At 46.4% G+C, this 25291-nt stretch overlaps 1 protein-coding gene across 1 annotated transcript in view; it reads left to right on the top strand.

Annotated features, from left to right (window-relative positions):
• Window positions 1-4410: 4410 nt before the first annotated feature.
• SPG20 (spastic paraplegia 20 (Troyer syndrome)) overlaps window positions 4411-25291 on the top strand; it is a 22251-nt gene continuing 1370 nt past the window's right edge. The window contains exons 1-7 of the mRNA XM_006874377.1: window positions 4411-5181; window positions 6559-6756; window positions 8886-9035; window positions 10886-11009; window positions 16504-16698; window positions 18236-18394; window positions 18483-18573. Coding sequence (XP_006874439.1) covers window positions 4411-5181; window positions 6559-6756; window positions 8886-9035; window positions 10886-11009; window positions 16504-16698; window positions 18236-18394; window positions 18483-18573 — 1688 coding nt within the window. The remainder of the gene's footprint in view (window positions 5182-6558; window positions 6757-8885; window positions 9036-10885; window positions 11010-16503; window positions 16699-18235; window positions 18395-18482; window positions 18574-25291) is intronic.

Genomic DNA, 25291 nt, shown 5'->3' with positions numbered 1-25291 from the left:
GCCACCAGGGCTCCTCCAAGACAAGCTAGTGCCTGGCTTCACTTTTCAGATGAACAAGGATACCTGGAACTGAGGTCAGCTTCTGTGATGCTTTTGTGGTGTTCAGTGGCTCCTAAAGAGGAGCCTGAGGGTTAAAGAGGGAAGGCCACTGAGAGAATGCTACAGCTTCAGGGTCGTCGGAGGTGTGTTAGTTGCCAACAGTGAATGTGCCTTAAGTATAACACACTGGGCTTCTAAGACATTGTTAGGTGCCATCAAGTTGGTACCGACCCATAGCGACCTTATACACAGCAGAACAAAACACTGCCCGATCCTGGGCCAACCTCACTACTGTTGCCACTCTTGAGTCCATCGATGCTGCCACTTAGCTAATCCATCTCGTTGGGGGTCTTCCTATTTTTCTCTGACCCTTCACCTTACCAAACATGATATCCTTCTCCAGCAACTGGTCCCTCCTGACAATATGTCCGAAGGATGAGAGGCGAAGTTTGACCATCTTGGCCTCCAAGGAGCACTCTGGCTGCACTTCTTCCAAAATGATCTGTTGGTTCTTTTGGCAGCCCATGGCACGTTCAGTATTCTTCTCCAACACCATAACTCAAAGGCATCAATTCTTCTACCGTCTTCCTTATTCACTGTCCAGCTTTCACATGCATATGAGGTGATTGAAAATACCATGGCTTGGTCAGGAACACCTTAATCCTCAAGCTGACATCTTTACTCTTGAACACTTTAAAAAGGTCTTGTGCATCAGATTTGCCTAATATAATATGTCCTCTGATTTCTTGATTGCTGCTTCCATGAGTGTTGATAGTTGATCCAAGAAGAATGAAGTCCTTGACTACTTCAATCTTTTCTCCGTTGATAAAAATGTTTATTGGTCCAGTGGTGAGGATTTTTGTTTTCTTTACATTGATTGAGATGTAATCCATACCAAAGACTGTGCTCTTTGATCTTCATCAGTAAATGTCTAAAGTCCTCTTCACTTTCCTCAGCAAGCAAGGTTGTGTCATCTGCATATCGCAGGTTGTTAATGAGTCTGCCTCTAATCCTGATACCACACTTTTCTTCATATAGCCCAGCTTCTCGTATTATTTGCTCAGCATATAGGTTGAATAAGTATGGTGAAAGAATACAACCCTGTCGCACACCTTTCTTCATTTTAAACCATTCAGTGTCCCCATGTTATGTTCGAACAGCTGCCTCTTGGTTCAGGTACAGATTCCTCATGAGCACAATTAAGTGTTCCGGAATACTCATACTTCTCAATGTTGTCCATAGCTTGTCGTAATCCACACAATCGAAAGCCTTTGCGTACTCAATAAAGAACAGGTAAACATCTTTCTGATACTCTCTGCTTTCAGCCAAGATCCATCGGACATCAGCAGTAATATCCTTTGTTCCATAGCCTCTTCTGAATCTGGCTTGAACCTCTGGAAGTTCTCTGTCAATGTATGATTGTAGCCATTTCTGTATTACCTTTAGCAAAACTTTACTCGCATGAGATATCAAAGAGATTATCCAGTGATTTCCGCATTCTGTTGGGCACAAATATGGATCTCTTCCAATCAGTTGGCCAGATAGTTGTCTTCCAAATTTCTTGGTAGAGATGAGTAAGTGCCTCCTGTGCTGCCTCACTTTCTTGAAAGATTTCAAGTTGTGTTCCATCAGTTCCTGGTGCCTTGTTCTTTGGCAATTCTTTCAATGCACCTTGGACTTCCTTCTTTAGGATCATTGTCTCTTGATCATATGCTACCTCTTGAAATGATGAAACATCAACCATTTCCTTTTGGTATAGTGACTGTGTATCCCTTCCATCTTCACTTGCTGCTTTCTGCATCATTCAATAATTTGCCCAGTGAATCCTTCAATAACAAAAGTCGACGCTTGATTTTTTTCTTCAGTTCCCCGAACTTGAGAAATGCTGAGCAAGTTCTTTCTTTTTAGTTTTCTGATTCCAGATCTTTGCACATTTTGTTGTAATATTTCACTTTATCTTCTCGAGCTGATCTTTGAAATTTTCTGTTCAGCTCTTGGACCTCATTTCTTCCATTTGCTCTAGCATCTCTACACTAGAGAGTAAGTTTCAGTGTCTCTTCTGACATCCATTTTGACCTTTTCCTTCTTTCGTGTCTTCTCAGTGACTTTTTGCTTTCTTCATGTATGATTGTTCTTGATGTCATCCCACACCTCTTCTGATCTTCAGTCTTTAGTGTTTAATGTATCAAATCTGTTCTTCAGATGATCTCTAAATTCAGGTGGGATATATTCAAGGTCATATTTTGGCTCTCGTGGACTTGTTTTCATTTTCTTCAGCTTCAGTTTGAATTTGCATATGAGTAATTGATGGTCTGTTCCACAGTCTGCCCCTGGCCTTGTTTTGACTGATGATACGGAGCTTTTCCATCGTCTCTTTGTGCAGATGAGTCAATTTGATTATTCCATCTGGTGAGGTCCATGTGTATAGTCGTCTCTTATGCGTCTAAAGAAAGTATTTGAAATGAACAAATCATTGGTTTTTCAGAATTCTATCTTGCATTCTCCAGCATCATTTCTAACACCAAGGCCATATTTTCCAACTACTGACCCTTCCTCTTTGCTCTCAACCTTTGCATTCCAGTCACCAGTAATGATAATACATCTTGATTGCGTGTTTGATCAATTTCAGTTTGAAGAAGTTGGTAGAATTCTTTGATTTCATCCTCACTGGCTTTAGTGGATGGTTTCATAAATTTGAATAATAGTGTTGTTAACTGGGCTTCCCTGTTGTTGTTGTTGTTGTGATGTGCCGTCAAGTCGGTTCCGACCCATAGCAACCCTGTGTAGTGTTTCCGAGGAGCAGCTGGTGAGCTTGAACTGCTGACCTTGCAGTTCAAACGGCTTTGCTTCCCTGTAGGCGCATGGATATTAGCTTATCACAAACAGCGTTGTACTTCATGAGTGATCTGAATATGTTTTTTTGACGATAACTACACTACCATTCCTCTTCAATTTTTCATTCCCGGCATAGTAAACCATGTAGTTGTCAGTTTCAAAATGGCCAATACCAGTACATTTCAGCTCTCTAATGCCTAAGATATCGATGTTTGTGCATTCTATTTCATTGTTGACAACTTCCAATTTTCCCAGATTCGTACTTTGTACATTCCATGTTCTGATTTTCAGTGGATGTTTATAGCTGTTTCTCTTCATTTTGAGTTGTGGCCCATCAGCAAATGAAGATTCTGTGCACTTTTCTCCCAGGAGCTTTACTCCATTTGCATCATCACTGTCAAATCTACTTTGAGGAGGCAGCTCTTCCCCAGTCGCATTTTGAGTGCCTTCCAACCTGAGGGGCTCATTTCCCGGCTGTATATCTGACAGTGTTTCTCTGCTATTCATAAGGTTTTCAGTGATTAAATATTCGGAAGCAGTTTGTCACTCCTTCTTCCTAATCTGCCTTTGTCTGGAAGCTCATGGGTGACCCTGTTGGTATTTAAAATACCAGTGGCATAGCTTTCAGAATCAACAGCAACTCACAAGCCATCACAGTACGACAAACTGACAGATGAGTAGTGGTGCTAAAACTTCATGCCCCAAAAAAGGAGAATGTCAAATATCTAGTAATTTTTGAATGTATAAATTAATTATATGTGCACATTGAAACAATATTTGGATGACTGGAATAAGTATATTAGAATTGATTTTATCTGTTTCTTTTTACCTTTCAAATGCAGCTATTAGAGAATTTTACACTGTAGAATAAGCACTGGACTGCTGACTAAAACGTTGGTTGTTCAGATCCACCAGCCACTCCTTGGAAACCCTTTCCATGATCAAAATCAACTTGATGGCACTAACAACAGCAACATTAGAGAATTTTAAATGACGTCTGTGCTGTTCTTAAAGGTTTAGTTTACTTTTTTTTAAGTTAGTAATAACGTTTTTCTAAAAATCACGCATGTAGTTTAAAGAACAAAATATTTATGTAAGACTTGCTCTGCAGAAGAAAGATGAGGCAGTCTGCTTTAGAAAACCTCTATCGGGTTTGTTGTGTGGATTGAATAAGACTTGCAGTGAAAATCCCAGTTCCACCACCCAGCCTCACGCAGATTTTTTTTATGGTCTCTGTCCTCCCCAGTGTGGGCTTCAACCTCATTTTTAGTGAGGCTGATTGGATCTGGTATTATAATGCATTTTAGAGTAAGGGGCTTTGGTTCTGACCACAACCACTGATAGGACTTACAAGAAAATCCAGTGAGTGTGTTTTGCTCTGTTCTCATCGTGTGCTGAGCAGAACAGGAGTTGAGAACTGAGAACGCTTATTTACATATCCACTCCATAGCATAGTACACAGTTGGGAGATCGAGTTACTGAAGAGGGAAACAGCCACACCCGGTCATCAATAATGCTGTGTCCTGTTTTGCAGACATGGAGCAAAAGCCACAAGATGGAGAGCCAGCTGAGGTGAAGCACATCCATGAAGCCTACCAGAAGGCCTTCTTGTTTGTTAATAAAGGGCTGAGTGCAGATGAGTTGGGTCAGAAGGAAGAAGCCAAGAACCATTACCGGCAGGGCATTGGGCACCTGCTCCGTGGTATAAGCCTGTCCTCAGGGGATCCCGAGGACACAGGGTCCGAGTGGGAGTCTGCCCGGCAGATGCAGCAGAAGATGAGAGAGACATTGCAGAATGTGCGTGCCCGTCTGGAGATCCTAGACAAGGGGCTCGCCACCTCTCTGCTCAATGACCTGCCCGAGGTGCCCAGGCTGTACCCAGAGTTCCCACCTAAGGAAACCCCAGAGAAGCTGCCAGCGGCTCAGCCCACCGAAGCGCACGGAAGTGCTGTGGCTGCAGGTGCATCCGCAGTACCCTCAGATACCCATAGCCGGCCAACTGAGGCACCACCCGCGTACACACCCCAAGCCGCAGAAGGCCACCACACCGTCTCCTACGGCTCAGAGTCTGGGGAGTATACCTCCATGGGAGAAAACTTCTACAGAGATCACTCACAGCCGCCTCCCTTGGACACCCTGGGGCTGGATGCAGACGAGCTGATCTTAATTCCAACTGGGGTGCAGATCTTCTTCGTCAACCCTGCCGGGGAGGTGAGTGCACCCTCCTACCCCGGGTACCTGCGCATCGTGAGGTTCTTGGATAACTCACTGGACACCATGCTGAACCGCCCCCCCGGGTTCCTCCAGGTGAGTCGACAGCATCTTTGTCAGTGTCTGTCCTGTGTATCGGGTGCAAGGTTGGAGGTTCGAACCCACCAGCTGCTCCAAGGGAGAAAGATGAGGCTGTCTGCTATAAAGATTTGTGGCCTCAGAAACCCCATGGAGTAGTTCTGTCTTATAGGATATCTGTGTGTTGGAATCAATCCGATGGCAGTGGGTTTGGTTCGGGCATACCATATTTTTATAAATAGTGCACATGTTACCTGTTTTTCTGCCAGCCACTCAGGGCTCTGTGTATGTTGTTTTCCCTGAGCACACTGTGCACATTATGTACGTAGGCTCCTTACTTACATGAACATGCAAAAAATACAGCAGTGTGCCCAGGATAATAGTCCAGGAAGGGAACTGTAAGTCCTAGCTCGGTTTTGAATGTAGTGAAGCCTGTCAGAAAAGGAAACTCTAAGTATGTTCCTCTGAAAGGAGTGATAGAAAAGTGGTCAGACTGCACTGTCAGAGGAGGGAAACAGGCTTTCACAGGCTTCACTGTTTGCCACTAAGGTTACTATACTTATTCACAGTAAAACCCACGGCAGAAGGAAGAGCGACCTTGAGGTTAACCTGAGTGGGATTCATGTCAGGAAGCCAGTGGTACCAACCCACGTTGTGGTAGTGGGACTGAGACATCTGGTGAGTGGAGGGCAGAAGCGCATTGTGCTTGATGAGGACCCAGCTGTGATAAAACCGTCTCTCGAAAAACTTGTCCTGAGGTTTAATTGTTTAATATTTCTCATTTTCCTTCTTACGGTCTTCAACGAAAAGCAAAGTTACACCCAAGATTGAGTTTGAGCCTCTCTGTTTAAGAGGCTTTCAGTGGTGTGTGTTCAGGTATTTGAAGCAGAGACTGCTGAAAGTTTCTGTACTAGGAGCAAGTGGGACACACCAAGTGTCCGGGCCACAGGGCCTGCTAATGTCTGTCTGAGAACCCTCGTTTCAGTTAGCAGAGCTGGGATTCGAAGTCTTGGAACAAGTTTTCTCCTGGTTGGACTTGTGGTATTTGTAGTCCTTGCATAAGGGAGGTGGACAGGAGGGGAAGCGCCTGTGCTGACAAACTCACTCATCTGTAATAGCCGACGCTCAGACAGGCTCAGGAGCACCGTGCGAGAGTTCTGGCACTGGTCCGGTTCAGCCCAAGTGACCAGGATGGAGTTCTTCTTGGGGAGATCATGGAATACTAAAAGAAACCTTCCCTAAGCTTTAGTTGCAACCTTTACAAAGGTTTTTACAAACTGTTTTAAAGTGTTTATTTTGAAATGTTTATTTTGTGGCATTAATACTCTTAGTAATCAAAACCTGGATGGTAATAAAAAAACCCTTTTCTGTTGCTTTTTTTGCTGACCCCATTAGGTCTGTGACTGGCTGTATCCCCTGGTTCCTGATCGTTCACCAGTTCTGAAATGTACGGTGGGAGCCTACATGTTCCCAGATACCATGTTACAGGCATCAGGATGCTTTGTGGGGGTCGTCTTGTCCTCTGAATTACCTGAAGAGGAAAGAGAACTCTTTGAGGACCTCCTAAGACAAATGTCTGACCTTCGACTCCAGGTAACTTGAGCAATCATGTTGAAAGTGAGCCTGTACCTTAGCATAAGCACCTCTTCTTCATAATAGCATTGTCATGGGCTCTTGCTGGGTTCGGTGGAAGAGAGTTAGGAGTCTAGTGTGAGTGCGAGTCCATGCAGCCAGCAAGCAGCGGCTCTGGAGTCAGGTGGCCTGGGCTTGGGTTCCAGCTCCTGTTCTCTCTCCTGTTGAACTTTGCCACGTCACAAACGCTTTCTCTGGTGTCCAAGCAGTCACAAGGGGACAGTATGACCTCTCTCATGGGGACATGGTGTGGCACAGTGACCAGAGCCCACACAACCCCTACCACCCTCACACCACTGTCACTGCTCAGCTGGAGGATGTGGGTGTGGGTGTCGTTTGAGCCTAGTCCACTGGTCAGGTCAGGCACTTTGTCCTCCTGTCAGTGAAAGCCCAGTAGAGAGAAGACAGGGCACTGTAAAGGGCTGGCCTTCTGGGAAAGAGATTACAGAGAGGACTTTTTACAGGTGTGTGGCATTATAGGATCAGCACTGGACTGCTAAACACACACAGTTGGCGGTTCAAATCCACCAGCTGCTCCTCAGAAACCTTAAACAAGGTCACCATGAGTCAGAACTGACATGATGGTACTTAACAACCACCACTTGTCCTAGAGGGAAAAAGACATTAAATTGTGAATATTGACAGTTTTCTGGAGTTGAATGTGTTTGACAACATTCTAGTCCCATTCTTCCTTTCCTTCAGCAAGTGTTTAGAACCTATTAGGAACATGCTATATTAATTGGTGGGGCTGGAAAAGCGGAAACTGGGTATACTAGGGGGCTTCAAACTTTTCATAGAAAAATTGAATGAAAACATTATGGGTTTTTTTTTTTTTTGCAGTCCAGCACATTAACCCACAGCACCACATAGGGACCTTATATATATATTGTTGTCATTAAGTGGTGTTGAGTCGGTTCTGACTCATAGCAACTCTGTTTAGGGGTTCTGAGGAGCAGCTGGTTAGCTTGGACCACCAACTTTGTGGTTCAAACCGACCTTGCAGTCCAGCGTTTATCCTTCATTGCCACACCATGACATATAAAAATGCATGTGCACACAACGCTTATATACGTGGTTAGTTGTTATTAAGTGCCTTCGAGTTGGTTTTGACTCATAGTGTCCCTGTATAGGATTTCTGTGGAGTGGCAAGTGGGTCTAAACCACTGACATTGCAGTTCAAATTGACCTCGTGGTCCAGTGCTTATCTTACAGTGCCCCACCAGGACTCCAACTGAGTGACCGAGTGGTTCACTGGAGCATGAACCCCAGGACCTTCTGTGCATAAAGCAGACGTGATAACCACTACACTGTGGAACCTATGTGTTGTTGTTGTTGTTAAGTGCCGTCGAGTCGGGTCCGACCCATAGCGACCCTGTACAGGGTTTCCGAGGGTGTAAATCCTTAGGGGAGTAGAAAGCCTCATCTTTCTCCCGCGGAGCAGCTGGTAGTTTCGAACCGCTGACCTTAAGGTTCGCAGCCCGATTCGTAACCACTACGCTACCAGAGCTCCTTGTGGAACCTATGTATGTGGGCATAAATGTAGAAATATTAGAAACATGCACGCAGCCCCTTATGTATGTAAACACACATACAGAAATGTACACAGCCCTCATATATGGAGAAATGCCCATCAAAAGTACACAACAGACATACAGCCTTTTATATAAGTGGTGTGGTGGTGTATAGGATTTCCAAGGAGCCGCCGACCTTGCACTTAGCAGTTCAGTGTTCCTCCTACAGCAGCAGCCCGAGACCCTTGTAGATGAAGACAAGCAGACAAGTAGTGCACACACATTCATTCAGCCCCAACTACAGCCAGCCAAATGAGCACAGTAGATGATTGGTGATAAGTAAAATCAAGTGTTTCATTGTCTTAGGACTGGCAAGTATGGTTTGGGGTTGGGTTAGCATGTGGTCATGTCAGGCACTTTAGCAATGTGACATGCAATATCTCAAAAGCACAATAAATCGTGGTATGTCTGTCGAGGGGAAGGGAGGGCAAGCCCGCTGCCTGTGAACATGCGTGTCGTCCGAGCAGAGCATCATCTGAGACATGGCTGGTGGAGCTCAACTAGTCCCTTCTTTCCCAGGCCAACTGGAGCAGAGCAGAGGAGGAGGAAGAAGAGTTCCAAGTCCCTGGAAGAGCAGGACGCTCCTCTGGCACGGATGTGAGACCGCGGGGTCCTCCACGGGACTCCGGTGCTAAGGACATACGCCATAAAGGAAAACGTGGGAAGCAGGCAAGTGTGGTCCGAGCAGGATAGGCTGCCTGGCGGTCTCTGTCACCACCTGTCTATGGCCATACGGCCTCGGAGACGGGACAATCAGGAGGGCCCATGGCCTTTCAAGAGCCAGTCTGTGCTTTGAGGGGAAGAGTCTTCTGTTTGGTTCCACCTGTTTGAGCGTTCTTTCTGTTTACGTTGATGATAAGGTACTTTGTCTGTTTTGTGTGGCCCTTCTCGGTCTTAAACACAGAGCGTGGAACTAGGCATGCTTCACCGCTCGGATCTTAGGTGTTGCCGCTTTTACTCAAAACCGGTCAGCAGGACCGTTGGTGTTTGTAAAATGTGTCCAGTCGTTGTCTGTGGGATGTGATTGCGAGAGAAGATGCAGCCTGGGCCTCTCAGGTAAGTGGAGCCCTGCAGGCCATTGAGGCTGAGGTGTGGCTTGAAGGAAGACAGGTGGGCCGCACAAGCAGGAGACCAAGGCTGGTTCTGGAAGTTGTAGCGTGAGCATGAGTGTGATGACATGAGTGCCCAGGGGCCCCAGGGGTTCTCAGTACTACCTCACCCTTTGTCCTCATTGAAAGTGTCACTCTGGGGGCGGTGCAGGTCCAAAGGGATTCCAGAATTTCTCTTGTCAAGATGTTTCTGTTTCAGAAACTTAACGCACAAGAAAACAAATTCCAAAGGCTGTTTTTGTTGTTAAAGTGCCATTGAGTCGGTTAGGGTCTAGCGGAGTACTCAAGGATCACACTCATGAATGCTGTAGGAGTTTGAGACTGAATGCTGTCCTTGCTGTCACAGCAATAGTTGTAGTAAGTTAGCAAAGGACAGGCACTACTGTGCACACGTGGGGTGACTGGGCTCCTGCCTTTCTTCAGGCACACCTTGCAGACCCTGCATGTGTCTGTATGTGCTACAAATGGAAGGTCTGTGGCAACCCAGCATCCAGCAAGGCTGTGGGTGCCATTTTCTGACAGCCTGTGTCCCCTTGGTGCCTCTATCCCCCACTGTGTCCCCTTGGTGCCTCTATCCCCCACTGTGTCCCCTTGGTGCCTCTGTCCCCTCTGTGTCCCCTTGGTGCCTCTGTCCCCTGCTGTGTCCCCTTGGTGCCTCTGTCCCCCGCTGTGTCCCCTTGGTGTCTCTGTCCCCCGCTGTGTCCCCTTGGTGCCTCTGACCCCCGCTGTGTCCCCTTGGTGCCTCTATCCCCCACTGTGTCCCCTTGGTGCCTCTATCCCCCACTGTGTCCCCTTCGTGTCTCTGTCCCCCGCTATGTCCCCTTGGTGTCTCTGTCCCCCACTGTGTCCCCTTCGTGTCTCTGTCCCCCGCTATGTCCCCTTGGTGTCTCTGTCCCTTGGTGCATACCTGACAGATGACAGTCCACCATTGGTGTCACTCTCAAAGTTCACGACTCATTTTATTGTGACATGTGCAACGTTGTGGGTCTGGATCTGAACCACAGTCTATTTCACATTAGGCTTTAACCTGATTTCTGTCCAGACTTGTTGCTGTGTGTCTGTCTTTGCTGCCTGAGCAGTGTGAGGTGCTTTTCATGCTTCTGAGTGCCGGGTACACATCAGTATCTAGGAATGATGCTGTAGGAAGGAATGCTTACTCTAGTCATAGGGGACAAGCCACTCTTAGTGTGCAGGAGGTATGTTGGTGTTTAAATCTTCCCTAACTGTGGGGCCTAGTTGTTAGGGAAGACTTAAACTGTATCATGGTGACTCTGGTATAACATTTCATGTGAAAAGTGTGCTAAAGATAATTTCCCTAAATGTATCTAGTTTTCTTTTGGCTTAATATTTGCTTCTCCTTCTTATACAGCCCTTACTTGCCTGACCTTTTGAAACGTTTTTATTGTTCAGGCTAAAGGTACTTCCAATGAGGAAATTAATCTGGGTCACATCGTACCTTGTGAGCCAGTTTCAGACGAGAAACCAAAGGAGTTACCAGAGTGGAGTGAGAAAGTGGCTCAGAACATCTTGTCAGGTACTGCTGCAGTGATGTTGACTTTCTCTCCCTGCACTGTGACACAGTAGAGTTGTCATTCATAGGGTATACGTACTTCTTCACACATAGCACCTCCACCTCTGTACGCACCAGCACAGGTGAGTACAGCATGCCTGGTGAACTCAGGGCAATTCCAGTGTGTGGGTGGCAAAACAAAACATATAATGCATGTGTTTTTTGTGTAAAATAGGTGATGTATAGAAAGAAAGAAAGTTGTAATTTGGTTCTAAATAAGCAGTTTAGAAATTTCTAAAAAGAGCAGCACCTGGTCTCAGATGTCACATACTGTCAGCTAGGTGCAGGCCTTTTATTTTGTTTTACGCTCTGAGAAGTCGGCAGTGAAAAGCTTCAGGAATCCTCAAATTCTCAGAACTGGTCTGAATACAAACTTACTTTCCTTTCCCCTTAAACCTCCTCCCTCCATCACCACCAAAGCAAAGCAAAACCCACTGCCGAGACCCTTTAGGGCAGAGTAGGACTGCCCCATAGGGATTCTGAAGCTGTCGTCTTCCACCTGCAAAGTAGCTGAGAGATTGAAACTGCGAACCCTTCAGCTAGCAGCCAAGTACTTAGCCACTGTGCCCCACCCCACCCCCAAAGAAGAGGGAACCTCTGACCGCATCCAGCAGTGCTGCCGTGAGAAGACTCAATAGCTGGGCCCACCTGTGTGATTGTGGTGAGAAAGGGCTTCCAGTCAGTGACTCCAAAACCACACGACTCATGGCCCACGAAGGACCCTCTAGGAATTGTTTCATGTTTCGCTTTGTTTCTCACGTGAGGTCTCTCAGATTTCTTCCTTCGCCACTCAGTGTGTCCAGTTCCTGACCCAGTCTTGACCTGTCACAGAAACCACTGGTATAGGCTTCTGCTCCCAGGTAGGGACCTACACATGAAGTCTGTCATAAAGGAAGATTTCAAAGTAAAAAGCTCCACTGCAAAGTAAAACAGGCTCTGCAGAAAACCGAAAGAAAGAAACTGTAAATGCAAATTTCCAAACGTAATTGTAACTCTCAGACCTAACCCTGAAGGAGCTTTTCAAAGACTCGGCAAGGCAGTAGACTGTTCTTTTTTATACAGTTCAGCACCCTATAACCTGCTCGTCCACTTCACAGGTTTCTGCTCCTCAGAAACCCCACACAGGCTCGCTATGAGTCGAACCAACTGGACAGCACTAACCAACAATAAGAAGCAGCAGCTTTCATTGGGAGGGCAGTGGCTCTGTCCACCACTCGTCTGTCAGTGTGTTGTACTGTGGTCCTCTGTAGGACAAGCACTGGACTGTGAACCACAAGGTCGGCGGTGCGAGCCTACCAGCCACTCCTTGGGAGAAAGATGAGGCTTCCTACTCGTATAACACTTACAGGAGTAGCCTCGGAAATCCTGTGGAGGGCCACTGTGAGTCAACCAACAAGAAGCTGTCACATTGCATGCCGCCTTTGAGTAGGACAGAGGGGAACTGCCCCTAGCATTCGCCATTTTGTTAGGAACAACACCGCCTCTTTTTTCTGCAGAACAGCTGATGAGTTCAAACCACTGCACTTTTGATTGGCTTCTGAGTGCTTAAGCACTGTGACACCAGGGCTCTCTTGCTAAAGATTCTAGATTTGAAAACTGGCGAATTTCTTCTGTCTTCTAGGGAACAGATTCCACATGGACAGGGTTAAAGGAACCCTGACAGCATAGTAGTTACGCACTCAGCTGCCAATTCCACTGTTAGGGGCTTGTACCCACCCAGCGACTCTGCCAGAGAACGATGACAGCCTTGAGGTGGGGACTGGGACCAGGGGACGTCTCAGGAGACTGTCACCTGAGTCAGAATCAGCCCTCAGATTAGTGTGGCTAGTTAGATCCCTGCTGAGGGTCAGAGTCTGCATTTTAGCAAATCCTTACTAACTTGTGCATCTGACTAAAGCCATGTCAATTCCTATTCTGGTCTGTCTAGGATAGAAATGCAAGTGCTCCACAGGGAGGTGGAGCCAGAACAAACCAGTTAGAATCCCATCCAGTTCTTAATCCTGCTGAGCATCCTCCTGACCACACCTAACAACCCCCATTAAACAGGCTACATCTAACCCTTAAACAGTTCTGGATGATTGGCATGTTGTAGTCAGTAAGGCAACGGAAAAGCGGGAGCAGGTTGGAGCGGAGGGGACTGCAGAAGGTCCTCAAGGCTGTTGGAACGAGGTTGGTCCAGTTCTGCCCAGCTCTCCGTTCTCCCGAACTTCATCTTAAGGCTGACAGGAAGCAGACAGAACCAACTGCGTCATCTGTGCACTCAGTGCCTCTGCTCAGTTCAGTCTGTTAGAGAGACTGCCACAAAGCAGCCCTCCCAGCCTTCCACAAATCCATGGCCGGGTCCCAGTGGCCTGTGGGTTGGGGTCTATAGGACAAGTAGCATCACACAGTGGTACTTACCCTTCAGTGGTTCGGGGGGTGGGGAGGGATAGGGTAAAGGGTGTGTCACGTGATTGGAGAGGTCTAGAAGCCATAGCACTACTAGGACCAGCTTCTGCTCACTCCCCCGCATGTTAGCCAGCGAAATACCCGGGCGTCAGCACGTGCCTGGAAAATGGAATTGAAAGATGGAGTTGTTGCCATGGACTCCTGAAGCCCCTTCATAGAATATGAAAACTGAATGTGGAAAGATGGATGTTTTATAACTCATACTTAGGATTAGTAAATTATTAAAACCTACAGGAAAGTCAGGGTCTGTGTCATTGTAAGTTTTAAGCCTTTGACCAGGAGAGGGTGCTGTACGGCATTTTTGTGCATATAAGGCACACACACAGGCGACCGGTGCTTGAAGAGGTTGTGCCGTTTGCAGATTGCGTACATATTATTTGTGTAAACAGTCTGTGATTTAGGGCTTCACTATTAGCATTGTAAAGGTAGATTTTCTTAGTCTATAAAGAGTGGTCAGTGCTTGCTCCATAAACCGCAGTGGTTTGATTTGAGTTAAATCGTTGTTAAGTTGTGTGCCAGTCTCTCATGTATGATCTGTCAGCATTAACTGAGTCCATAGCTGGTAAACATGGCTGGTATTACGTTGTGTGCCTTACTCTGCAGCACTGACAGTATGCACAGGTGACCTAACTGGGTACATAGCCAGTAACTGTGAATGGAATCCAGCTATTGATTGCTATTATGTTGTCTACCAATTAGAAGGTCTTAGTAGCCTCCTTAAGGAGCTCTGGTAGGGTAGTGATTATGAATCGGGCTGCTAACCGCAAGGTCGGCAGTTCAAAACTACCAGAGGTTCTGCAGGAGAAAGATGAGGCTTTCTGCTTCCGTAAAGATTTACAGCCTCAGAAACCCTGTACAGGGTCACTATGAATGGGAACCGACTCCACGGTACTTAACAACAACAACAACAACAACAACAGCCTCCTTAACTTACACTGCAGTGTCGACACTTTGCACAGGGCACCTGTATTAGGTGATTGTTTCCTCATTGGTTTTATGACTTAATCTCATTTCCCTGTTTTTTCTCTCTCACTGGTGAGCTCTGTGCTTGTTTTGTAGGATTGTCGTTTATTTCATCTTGTTTCATTGTTGTGTTGGGTTTTTTTTTCTCCGTCTTCCTCCCTCGAGTGCAGCAGGTTTGTTATGGAAACCTTTTCTACCTGGAGGTTAATAGGACTGGTGTGGCTAATGAGCTGGACTACAAAGTTGGTTTGAACCACAAGGTCAGGGTTTAAGCTCACCAGCCACTCCACAGAAAGCCTATACGGGGTTGCTGTGGGTCAGAACCAACATGATGGTACTTAACAACAATTGTCAGGGTCTGTCAAGTTGGCCCCCACTCTTGGCTACCCAGTAGGTTTCCCACTGGCTACATTTGAGTAGAGCTTCAGGCCTTCCTAGTCTGTCTTAATCTGGAAGCCCCGCTGAAACCTGTTCAGCCACATAGCAGCCCACAGCTCTCCACCCACACACGGCTGCACAAGAGGTGTGCTGATGGGAACTGAACCCTGGTCTCCCGTGCTGTCTGCTCTGAGCTAAACGTCACTGAGACCCCAGGGTGGAAAGCCCGAGGACAGGAGCTGTGTGGGCGGCTTGGATGCGGGCTCTTTGGTTTTCAGTTTGCCCCCGTCCTTTGGGTTTACCTTAGGGTTTCATTGAAGAACTGGTACCTACCTGGAAGAGGGTAAAACTCAGAAGAAGACTGCCAGGTTAGTCTGGTCAGACACTGTCTCATTCACACCCAAACCCAGTCGAAAACCAATGCCAACTCCTTGGCCCCAGTCCACCCTACACAGAGTTTCTGAGACTGTGAAGCTTTGCAGGCTCAGACAGCCTCATCTTTTTCCTGGTGGGTTTGAACTGCCAGCCCCGTTCCATACCCACAGTGTCATCAAGACTCCTCAAAGTCATCCTGACAGTCTTTTTCTGTGCTAAGTGACAAAGATCAGTGCCAACAGCACAAGTACGTTGGACTTTCTAACTGAGCTGTTGGGTCTCCATACTGAGCCGTGAATCCAGTTAGGCAATGCACGTCTCCCAGGCCCACTGAGTAGGCACAGCACTGTCTTGAAAGCTCCTCTCCTGTTTGGGCTGTGACTAGCAAACAGCTTGAGTTTGCTTTTCCTTTGGGTGCTACTTAGCGTTCTTTGGAGTCATAAACCTTAGAAGGAGGTCCTGGCCTGTCTGAATTGAGCAACTTGAGACCTAAACCAACAAATAGATTATGAATTAAGATTTTCAGTTTTTCTTTTCTAAAGAAACCGTGTCCAAGCTTTATTGCATAAGAAACAGTAAAGACAGAGGTCAGGATTTCTAGAACTTCGAGGGAGAGACTATAGCTGGCCTCAGAGGCCAGCTCAGCAGGAGGAGGGGAGCGGGAACTGAACACATTAAATGATCCTGGAGTCTGCATACCTTGGGAGCTAACATACATGCATGTGTGAAATTGTAGTGTACCTCCTGGGTCCCAAAATTGCACTCAGTAGAATTCCACTGATTGCCCTTTGTAAATTTGTAACTCGGGTAGACACGGAGTTGTTGGGGTAAGGAGACAGGCTGAGAGTGTCACGGAAAATCAGCCCCTGGCAAGATGCTTTGTTCGGACCCTTCTCAGGGTGTCTCAGACGACAGGTACCCCATTAGCTTTCTGGTAGGCCTGGGGGGTACCAAGCTGAACTTCACAAGTGCCGCCTAGTCAGTTCCAGTTCATAGCAACCCTGTATAGGATTTCCGAGGAGTGGTTGGTGAGTTTGAACCATGGACCTTGCTGTCAAACCAACCTTCCAATCCAGTGCTTATCGTGTAGCCCCGCACCAGGACTCCTTTGGGAGCATTGCGTTTCTGGCATGGATATCTGTAGCATCTCCCCAGTTTGAGATGACTGTGCTCTTTCAGCACAACGTTTATTTTAGTTTATAGCAATGCCTTACTTAGTCTGGTATTTTCACTAAGGCAGTTTGAAGGTATAATCAGCCCTAATTGTATGAAATTTTACATTTTCTTTTAAAAGGTGCTTCCTGGGTGAGCTGGGGTTTAGTCAAAGGTGCTGAATTTACTGGCAAAGCAATCCAGAAGGGCGCCTCGAAACTCCGAGAGCGGATTCAACCAGAAGAAAAGCCTGTGGAAGTCAGCCCAGCTGTGACCAAGAGCCTTCACATGGCCAAGCAGGCCACAGGAGGAGCAGCGAAAGTCAGTCAGTTCTTGGGTAACGTGACCCCTGCTACATTCGAGGTGGCCTCTGAGTTCAGCTTGAACCTCACTTGGGAGCTTTGTCACCCTGCTTACCTCGGGGGCCTGCTGGCCACAGCCCCAGCGCCCCGCTGCTGACTCCACATCTGCCTTCTCTGTAAGGCCCTGGGCAATTCTCTTCCCCACCAAACTGAGGTACATGGACTGCAGGGCTCTCTAGATGGGGTGGAGAGTTGTGTCTTGTAACAACAGTTGTTTGGACGCACTGCCCTTCTTGAATCCGCAGAGGGAAAGGAAGGGTGCTGTGTGCAGTAGAGACAGTTCCAAGTTCCAGCTCACAACGGCCCCATGTGATAGGAGAGAACAGCCCTGTGACTGACCTGGACTGTCCTGTCCTCGCTCTGCGAGCAAACCACCAGGTCTGTCTGCTGCGGGCCAGTGGGTAGATTGGAACCCCAGACTTTTTGGTTATCAGCTAGGTGGTTACCCATTGCGTCACCAGGGCGCCTCTTCTACAGATTAATTGGGTGTGGAAAGTGAGAGATGTGTGTCTGAGGAAAGCTGACTTCATGGTTCTGCTGCCAACGTCTAAGCCCTGTCCACGCGGCGCCACAGTGCTGAGGTGTGCTGTCTCAGTGTCACCCTTCATAGAGAATTCACATGGCTTTAGGGCTCTCTTTGTTTGGTATTTAATGTTCTTTTGAATCCGATTTTTGTTTGTGAACTTCTCTGTAGACTTCATAAGTCAGTCAGTGTGTTGCTAAGTGCCGTGAGTCTGTTCTGAGTCACAGTGGCCTTTAGGGTTTCCAAGGAGTGACCTTGTGCTTAGCAGTTCGGTGTTTGTCCTACAGCGCCCCCCAGGACTCTAAGTTTATATAGACTTAAATAAATAAACCAGTGACCTGGTAGCTGAAGCACCGGACTGCTAACCTTAAGGTCAACAGTTCAAACCCACCAGCCACTCTATGGCTCTTCCTGCTCAGTGAAGATTATAGCCTCGGAAACCCTAATCGAGGTCCCTGTGAGTCCGAACCCACTTGATGGCAGCAGTGTGGTGTGTTTTATAGTCTTCATTCCCCAAACCCTAACCCACCGCTATGGAGTACGCTGCCTCATGGTGAGTGCAGACCACAGCAGAAGTGCCCGTGGGTTTCTAAGGCTCTTAGGTCTTTACAGAAGCAAACAGCGTCACCTTTCTCCCAAGGAGTGGTGGTGGGATCCAGCCACCAGCCTTTCAGCTGCAGTTCACCTGGGCTGTCCCCAGGGCTCCTCATCAGTGTGACTCCTTGCTGTTGTCTCCGAGAGAGAGTGAGCTCTCACAACAGGGCCCATGAAGGTGGACTTGCAGGCAGGAACGAAGCGGAGTGAGGGGGTGGGGGAACATCTGTGTCCATAGGGCAGCGCCTTCCTCCCCTTCCCACAGAAGGAGGACCGGCATTCACTGCTACACTTCCCAGTGCTCCCGAAGCATCTTGATTTAAATCAGAGTGGTACAACCGAGGAAGGACACATTTTCTTTTTCTTAAGCAGTGCTTTTGTTACCATTGTATTAGTGGATGGAGTTTGCACCGTAGCCAGCTGCGTAGGGAAAGAACTCGCTCCGCATGTCAAAAAGCATGGCAGCAAACTGGTCCCTGAATCTTTGAAGAGAGACAGAGATGGGAAGTCGACCCTGGATGGCGCCCTGGTCGTGGCTGCAAGCAGCGTGCAAGGTGACAACCAGACTGCTGTCCCCATCAGGGCGGGGACAGGGAGGGATGGGGCTCAGACCCACTCCACTGACACCTCATGTAATTACAGGGTTCTCCACCGTCTGGCAGGGATTGGAATGTGCAGCTAAGTGCATCGTGAGCAATGTTTCAGCAGAAACCGTGCAGACGGTCAGATACAAGTAAGTGGATTTGCACGTTTTAAGCACTCCATCTCTACTCTATCTAGCGTTTGTAAAACTCTTAAACCCGATAGAAGGAATCTGCGTTGTTTTTATTAAGTCTCTGATCAAACAAGTTTTCCTTCATGACTTTTCTTCAACCTACTGCCATGAGTTGATTCTGATTCATTAAGGACACTGATAGAGGAGAGCTGCCCTGTGGGTTTTCCCAGGCTGTTGGCTTCACGAGAGCACATCACCATGCCTTTCTCCTGCAGGGCGGGTTCAGACCTCCCACCTGTTGGTTAGCAGCTGAGTGTATTACGCTCTATCATCATCCATGGTCATTACCCATTCACTGGCAGCATAGTTCATGCCTGTGTTTCAGCCTCTTCATGTGTGTATTCCTTAACTTGGAGCATTACTATCTCCACTGTATAGAAGGGGAAACAAGCTTCTTAGAGATTAGACACCTGTCAGGTACGAGGTCCGCTTGGCAGCATCAGCAAGGTGCTCAGTGCCAGCACTGGGCTCCAGAAAGTTCTTCTCCGGCTGCCAGATGCCTCCCACTACAGGACGGCACTGCCAGCTTCAGAGACACAGACTCGTTTTCTGGCCCCATTGTTCTGCTCTGCTCCATGCCTAAGGGGCGCATGCACAGCTTTGAGTGAAAGCAACATGGCCCCATGTTGTGGAGTGCCCGCTTCCTCACAAGAGCAGATCTGAGACTCGTACGATGGACACAGGCAATGTAAGACCTGAAGCTCATCCTTTACTACTGTGGCATTACCCGGCTCCTCCCTGTTCACCTTGCTCTGCTCCTGAGGTACCTGGATGGCCCCATCAGAGTGGTGAAATCATTTCTTGTGGAGGGAGAACCAAGTGAGTTGAAGTGCCTGTCAGGACAACAATGCATTGTGTGTGTGGTGTTGTTAGTACACTGGGCATTTTGCAAATTTTGGAAAGTAGGAAATTTTGGAAATTCCATATTGGAAAGTAGGAAATGTTTCACTGTATCTGCCCATTTCTTTCTCACATGGGAGGAAAAGATGCTTAACGTAAATCCACTTATGTGCAGCCCCTCATTAAAAGTTCAGGACCCCCATGGTGGGCAAGCAGGACTTTAGCTGTGCAGGTTGTAGAATAAGCATTGGACTATTAACCAGAAAGTCAGCGTTCAGACATACCAGCTGCTCCTTGGAAACTCTGTGCAGTGTTCCTGTGAGTCAGAACCAGCTTAGCAGCAGTAACAACTGTGCCTTAGGTTCAGGCTTGAATGTTCCGTGAGAAAGAAACCACCACTCATCTGTTAACGTGCCCTACTGTGCTGGCCTGTGTGGTGCTGTGATGCTGAAAGCTATGCCACCTGTGTTTTAAATACCTGCAGGGTCATGTATGATAGACTAGTTTCAGTAGAGCTTCCAGATGAAGACGAATAGGCTGTCCTCTTCCGAGGAGTTAGCTGCTGAAAACCTTAGAAATAGCAGTGGAACCTTGTTACAGTTCCAGAGGATGAGCCCTTCATTTTGGAAGACACCCAAAATACAACTGGTGAAGAGCTGCTTCCTCAAAGTAGAGTTCACCTTAATGATATGGATGGAACAAAGCTTTTGACACCTTCATTTGTTCATGGGGCACAACTCAAAATAAGAAGAGGAAAAAAAGCAAACATCCATTACGAATTGGAACGTGGAATATATACACAGTATGAATCTAGGAAAATTGTGAGTAGTCAAAAATGAAATGGAATGTATAAAAATTAGTAGATTGGACGTATTAACTGCAAGCTTCAGATGCTCCAGCCGCTGCTCAGAAACTACAGCAGAGCTCTGAGTCAGAACTGACGCGTTGGCACTTAACCACCACAACAAAGATGTCAGTGAGCTGAAATCGATTGGTATTGGCCATTTTGAAGCAGACAAGCACGGTTTACTGTGCCAGGAATGACAAATTGAATAGGAATGGAGTCGAAATCACCATCAAAAAGAATAATGTATAACTACAAAGAAGACAGGTTAATATGACTGTTTTTCAAATTTACACACCAAAGAAGAAATTGAAGATTTTAACCAACTTTTGAAATCTGAAATAAATTAACCATGCAATTAAGATGTGTTGATAATTACGTGTGATTGGAATGTGGATGAAGTGGTCATTGAAAAATATGGCCTTGGTGGTATAAACAACACCAAAGGTTACATAATAGAATTTTTCAGGACCAAGTCAGTGAAAGCCAAAACATGACCTAAATATGTGAAGTGCCATCGAATTGATTGGGACTCGGGTTGTTGTTATTAAGTGTCATCCAGTTGGTTTCAACTCATCACAACCCTACGCACAATGGAACTGTCTGGTCCTGCGCCATCCTTACGTTTGTGGTCACACTTCAGCCCATTGCTGCTGTCAATCTCGTTGTGGAGTCTTCCTCTTTTTTTGTTGATTCTCCACTTTACCAAGCATAATGATTACCTCCAGGGACCGGTCCATCCTCATATGTCTGAAGTATAAGCACAAAGTCTCATCATCCTTGTTCCAAGAATCATTCTGGCTATACCTCTTCCAGCACAAACTTCTGTATTCTTCTGGCAGTCCATGGGACTTTGTATAGTCTCCAACACCATAACTTCTACAGTCTTCTTTAACCACTGTCCAAACTTACATGCATATGAGGCGATTTGAAAATACCATGTCTTGGATCAGGTACACCTTAGCCCTAAAACTTGACATCTTTGCTTTTGAACACTTTAAAGAGGTCTTGTGCAGCAGATTTGCTTGATGCAACACATTTGATTTCTTGACTGCTACTTTCTTGAGTGTTGACCATGGATCCAAGCAAAATGAAGTCTTTGACAACTTTAGTCTTTTCTCCATTTATCATGATGTTACTTATTGGCGCAGTTGTGAGGATTTTTGTTTTCTGTTCATTGAGAGGCAATCCATACTAAAGGCAGTGGTCTTTAATCTTCATAAGTAAGCATTTTAAGGCCTCATTGCTTTCAGTAAGCAAGGTTGTATCATCTGTGTGTCGCAGATTGTTAACGAGCCTTTCTTCAGTCCTGACGGCACATTCTTCATATAATCCAGCTGCTCGGAGTATTTGCTCAGCATACAGTTTGAACAAGTGTGGTGAAAGAATACAACCCTAGTCCACACCTTTCCTAATTTTAAACCACTCAGAGTCCCTGCGTTCTGTTTGAATGACTGGCTCTTAATCTATGTACAGGTTGCTCATAAACATAGTCAAGTGGTATGGTGTTCTTGTTAGGTGCCATCGAGTCGGCACCCGACTCATAGTGACCTTATGCACAGCAGAACGAAACACTGCCCGATCCTGGGCTAACCTCACTATTGTTGCCACGCTTGAGCCCGTTGATGCTGCTACTTTGCCAATCCATTTTGCTGGAGGTCTTCCTCTTTTTCTGACCCTCTATCTTACAAAACATGATATCCTTCTCCAGAGACTGGTCCCTCCTGACAATATGTCCAAAGTATGGGAGACGAAGTTTGGCCATCTTGGCCTCCAAGGAGCACTCTGGCTACACTTCTTCCAACACGGATCTGTTGGTTCTTTTGGCAGCCCATGGTACTTTCAATATTCTCCTCTAACACCATAACTCAAATGCGTCAGTTCTACGGTCTTCCTTATTCACTGTCCAGCTTTCGCATGCATATGAGGTTATTGAAAATACCATGGCTTGTGTCAGGCGCACCTTAGTCCTCAAGCTGACATTTTTGCTCTTCAACACTTTAAAGAGGTCTTGTGCAGCAGATTTGCGTAATGCAATATGTCATTTGATTTCTTGACTGCTGCTTCCATGAGTGTTGACAGTTGATCCAAGTATTATGGAATACCCATTTTTCACAATGATATCCATAGCATGTCATGCTTCATACAATTAAAAAAAAAACCTTTGCATAATCAATAAAACACAAGTTAGTATCTTTCTAGTATTATCTGCTGTCAGCCAAGATCCATCTGACAGCCACAATATCCCTAATTCCATGTCCTGCTGAAAGCAGTTTTGAGTTTCTGACATTCTTAGCTCTGTGCTGTTGCAGCCATTTTTAAAATTGTCTTCAGAGAAATATTTGCATGCACTATTAATGATACGATTTGATTTCCACATCCCATTGGCTCACCTCTCTTTGGAATGGGCACAAATATGGAGCTCTTCCAATAGGTTGAGCTGGGTAGCTGTCTTCCAGATCCCTCAGCATAGACACGAGTGAATCCAGTGCGGTGGTTTCTGAGCCTTGTGAGTCTTTGCAGGAGCAGAAAACGGCATCTGTCTTCTAAGGAGCAGCTGCTAAGCCCGAGCCACTGACCTTGTGGTTAGTAGTTCAGTGCTGACCCTACAGAGCTGTAGTGCTCCCCCTGAACAGACATCCCACCTGAACTGAATGTCGAGACCACCTCAAGAACAGGTTTGATGCATTAGACACTAGTTACCCAAGACCCGAAGAGCTGTGGGATGATGTCATCGAGGGCATCATACAGGAAGAAAGCAAAAGGTCATTAAGACAAGAAATAAAAAAGCAAAAATGGATGTCGGAAGAGACTCAAACTTGCTCGTAAACATAAAGTAGCTAAAGCAAATAGAAGAAATGAAGTGAAAGAGTTGAACAGAAAATCTCAAAGGGTATCTTGAGAAGACAAAGTCAAGTATAACGAAATGTGAAAAGACCTGGAGTTAGAAAATCAAAAAGAAGACCACCCTCAGCACTTCTGAAGCTGAACGAACTGAAGAAAACATTTAAAGCCAACTGAGTATAGTATAATAAAGACAATTTGTATTCTTTACTTCCCCAGATTAAGATCCTATTATCTCACATAGTTGTTTTAAAACAGCCTTAATTGTATGCTTCAAGCCTAGTAGAAGCTAGAAACTTCCTTATCTGTTTTTTGGTGAGTTAAATTTTCTGTGTCTTTTGTGGTTTTTAACTCAGATTCTGAACCACTTGATCAACTATTAAGAATTAATTAGACCTTTTTTAGGTGAATATTTAGGAGCTATTGGTTAAGACTTTTGCTACTTATGAGAGTACGTGTGTCCCTCTTAGATCTGAGAGTGTGAAGATGTGCTAGAAAATCAGACAGAACATAGAACTTTAACCCAGCAGACCGCTTACTGTGCTCCAGGTGGTGGGGGACCTCACGGCTCTGCCGCAGAGCTGCTTTTCCTGTTCAGCTCCTTCTCGCAGAGAGGAGAATGTGGTCGTATTATAATAAGCCAGTCTAAGCTCAGCTTGTGTGTGATCCTGGACAATTGGTACCTGTACCTAAGACGGAGAACTGCACATACACTTGTTTCATGTGACTTTGTTGATTTTGACCGATGGGTAAATCTTCATCCTGATTCTTGTTTTGATGTGTGTGCTGTGAGCCCACCTCAGCATCTGGCATCTGTAGGCTGGAAGGGTGTAGCTTTTCTCCATCAGCTCTGTGCAGACACTGTGGAGGGTGAGGCCCCACACAGGCTCCTAATTGCTCCTGGAGTTGATGAGTACTGAGTGGCTGCTCTCCTGTGGCTCACCTTCCCGTTAGGTCACCCAGGACTGCCTGTGTCACACTGGTCATGAATGACTGTTGGTCCTGGGCTCCGTGTGTGTCCTGGACACCACTCACTTCCACATCGACTGGTGCTGCCTTTCATTGCCTGCGTTTCTCTTGGATCCTTGCTTTCTCCCTTTCCACATCGACTCGTGCTGCCTTTCATTGCCTGCGTTTCTCCTGGATCCCTGCTTTCTCCTATTCCACATCGACTTGTGCTGCCTTTCATCTGTGTTTCTCCTGGATCCCTGCTTTCTCCCATTCCACATCGACTCGTGCTGCCTTTCATTGCCTGCGTTTCTCTTGGATCCCTGCTTTCTCCTATTCCACATCGACTTGTGCTGCCTTTCATCTGTGTTTCTCCCAAATCCAGTCCCCCTTCCTCCCAGTCTCATCTCAGCTATCCTAGAATACACCTCCATCATTTCTTGCTCTGCTTCTGGAATTGTTTACGTGGTTGCCTGCTTTCAACCTCAAAACAAACCTAAACTCATGGCTTTTAGTTGATTTGAATTCATACTGCCACATAGGATTTCCAAAGCTGTCATCTTTACGAAAGTGAACTGCAGAATCATTTTCTTATGGAGCACTTTGTGGATTCGAACCCCTGACAGCCTTTCAGTTAGTAGCCAAGTGATTTAACCAGTGCACCATCACAATTCACAGTACATCTTTGTAAAATGAATTTAAACTTGCCCTACAATGATTTAATCTTCCCCCTAAGTTTGCCCCAGTTTCAAGAGAATGTTTAATCTCTTTAGCATTCACCTACAAGACCTCTCATAAACTGCCCACAACTCAGCCGCCTTTGATGACTAAGGTTGCTGGAAGCTACTTCTACTGTGAAGGTTTAAGGGCGAGGTTTCTGAGAATTGTTTAGGAAGCTGCATTGAAATGGAATCACCACCAAATTGACTTGAAAGTTGCCATAGCTGCAGATATGCCAGAATGCGTGAAACCTGGACTGCCCGGTAGCATAATGGTTAACTGCTCAGTTGTTCATCAGAAGGTCAGTGGTTGGAACCCACGCAGCCGCTCTCCAGGGGAAAGGCCTGATGCTCTCTTCCTGTAAGGATGATAGCCTGGGAAACCCTGTGGGGCAATTCTCCTCCGTTACACCAGGGGGCGCTGTGAGTGGATGATCTATAAGAGTATATATGAGTATATAGTGACACAATAGATGACAGC

Source organism: Chrysochloris asiatica, unplaced genomic scaffold (assembly GCF_000296735.1).
Source record: "Chrysochloris asiatica unplaced genomic scaffold, ChrAsi1.0 scaffold00272, whole genome shotgun sequence".
In the NCBI taxonomy this organism is placed as follows: Eukaryota; Metazoa; Chordata; class Mammalia; order Afrosoricida; family Chrysochloridae; genus Chrysochloris; species Chrysochloris asiatica.
This window is presented reverse-complemented; position numbering and strand designations above follow the sequence as displayed.